This window comes from Penaeus japonicus, unplaced genomic scaffold (genome assembly GCF_977035675.1).
Source record: "Penaeus japonicus unplaced genomic scaffold, GWHDUDI00000001_assembly GWHDUDI00000010, whole genome shotgun sequence".
Lineage (NCBI taxonomy): Eukaryota > Metazoa > Arthropoda > Malacostraca > Decapoda > Penaeidae > Penaeus > Penaeus japonicus.
In genome coordinates this window covers 24324431-24326930 of record NW_028234412.1, presented here as the reverse complement: position 1 = coordinate 24326930, position 2500 = coordinate 24324431, and the positions used below count along the sequence as shown (strand labels likewise).

The following is a 2500-nucleotide window of genomic DNA, read 5'->3' as shown; positions in this document are numbered from 1 at the left end:
TCTAGGGAGAGTGAATTATTTCCCTCAGGTGCGCTGTTACATCACATGCCCCTACTTTGTCGGATGGACTAACGCTTTAAGAGCACCTCTTAAATTTTGTAGTGTACTCATCGGCAATATCCCGGGAGTGCGTGATTCCTATTCTGATACTTCTGAAATGACTAATGATTCTTCCACTCATAACAATGATCAGGTACAGGCTGTACAGACAAGGTCATCCAAGAACAAAAGGATCCATCCTCTCGTTTTACCAAAGCTCGAGCCCCTAAGTATCACTCCAACGGAATTTTCGAAGTTGCAGAGTTCCTGTTCATCTTTGTCTTCTATCTGGGAAAAGGTCGAGTCTGGGGAAGTGCACAACACCCGTGATGGTATGACTTTTGAATTTGTTAAAATTGATGGGTTGCTTTATCGGAAATGCATAAATTCTAACTTTCAAGATAATGTTGGGAAAGTGTCTTTAGTGGTACCTTCCGACTGCAGAGCAATAGTAACGTCTGTAGCTCACGAGTCTCCTCTTGCCGGCCATTTTTCACATCGCAAGACCTTGAGAAGGATAACAGATCATTTTTATTGGCCAGGTATGGGATGTGATGTGCGGGATTTTTGTCGGTCTTGTGATAAATGTCAAAGAATGTCACACAAAGGGAGAGTAAAACCCGTTCCCCTTAAGCCAATGCCTATAATGACGGAGCCTTTTTCTCGTGTTGCCATAGATATAGTGGGTCCACTAAGTCCTCCCTCTGAGGATGGTCACAAGTATATTCTAACCCTTATAGACTTTGCCACAGGCTTCCCTGAAGCAATTCCCTTGAGAGAGATCGACTCGGTATCTGTTGCGGAAGCGTTATTAGTAATATTTTCCAGGGTAGGTATCCCCAGAGAAATTCTTTCTGACAGAGGCACACAGTTCACTTCGCAATTAATGGGTGAACTTCACAAATTGTTGGGTATCAAACCTCTTTTCACTACTCCCTATCACCCCAGTGGAAATGGTAGGGTTGAAAGGTTTCATTGTACACTGAAAGCCTCGCTTCGAAAATTGTGTGTGGACAAACCAAGAGATTGGCACCGATATCTCATTCCTACTTTATTTGCCCTCAGAGAAATTCCGAGTGACAGAACAGGATTTTCTGCCTTCGAACTCCTGTATGGTCGTGCTGTTCGAGGTCCTCTAACAGTGTTGAGAGATCTGTGGGAGGACAAGAGTATCAAAGATGACGAGAGATCTTCCTTCCAGTATGTGATAGAGCTCAGGGATAAGCTTGAGGAGTGTGCGAAGATAGCAGCTCGTAATGCTGACATCAGCTCCACAAGGTATAGATCTTATTTTGATATTAAGTCCCAAGATCGTTCTTTTAATCCAGGTGACGAAGTGTTGGTACTCTTGCCGGATACTGCTAATAAACTTCTGATGACTTGGAGTGGTCCACATATCGTGATGGAGAGGAGGAATAAGGTCAACTATTTGATAAAGGAAAATGGACAGCCCAAACTTTATCATGCAAATCTTCTAAAAAGGTATCACAGACGAGCTAACGTTTCTCTGGCACAGGTAATAGACGAAGTCGAATATCAACATAGCTGTCCAGGTATGCTTGATGTTGCTCAGTCATGTGTGGTAGATGTAGAAAGTGATGAGTATCCTGTTACACCTGATGGTAGAGAAGATTCCTTACGATCTAATGACATTTCATGTGCGGAAATTAGTTCAGAACTATCTCAAGATCAGCAGTGTGACATCCATAATCTGATAAAAGATTTTTCAGATGTGTTTTCGGAAACTCCAGGTTGTACATCTCTTATTGAGCATGACATCACCCTCAATACTACCGAGCGCCTGAAGCCTAAGATATATCCTATACCCCTTCATCTGCAATCACCTTTTGAGGAAGAGGTAGATCAACTATACAAGCAAGGAATCATTAAGTTATCATCGTCTCCTCATTGTTCCCCCGTGGTAATGGTACGGAAATCCGATGGTACGTATCGAATGGCTATAGATTATAGAAGCCTTAACTCTGTCACAGTTTTTCATGCTGAACCCGCCTGTAAAATAGAAGATGATCTCCATAAGTTTAAGGGTGCTGTATATTTCTCCGAGCTAGACTTGACAAAGGCTTACTATCAGATTCCACTCTCTGAAAGATCTAAGCCCCTGACAGCTTTTCCAACACACAAAGGTTTAATGGAGTTCTGCAGGCTACCCTTCGGGTTAGTAACTGCTTGTGCTACCTATGTTAGACTTATGAGGCTCATTCTAGTAGGATTACCAAATGTAGCATTTTATTTTGATAACATTTTCATTTATGCAAAAGAATGGAAACTACATCTAGAAGCTATTGTCTCAGTACTTGAACGTCTGCGAGACCACAACTTGACAGTTCGACCCTCAAAATGTCGGTTTGGGTTTAATGAAATAAGATATTTAGGTTTTGTGATAGATGGTAAACATCTGAAACCCCAATGTGACAAAATAGATGCTCTGATGCAAATTCCA

The 2500-nt window shown here is 41.9% G+C and overlaps 1 protein-coding gene across 1 annotated transcript in view; it reads left to right on the top strand.

The window, feature by feature from the left end:
• LOC147471159 (uncharacterized) overlaps positions 1-2500 on the top strand; it is a 6001-nt gene that overhangs the window by 2085 nt on the left and 1416 nt on the right. The window contains exon 1 of the mRNA XM_086541077.1: positions 1-2500. This exon is cut by the window's left edge and continues 2085 nt beyond it; it is cut by the window's right edge and continues 1416 nt beyond it. Within this exon, the coding sequence (XP_086397203.1) occupies positions 1-2500 (2500 nt within the window).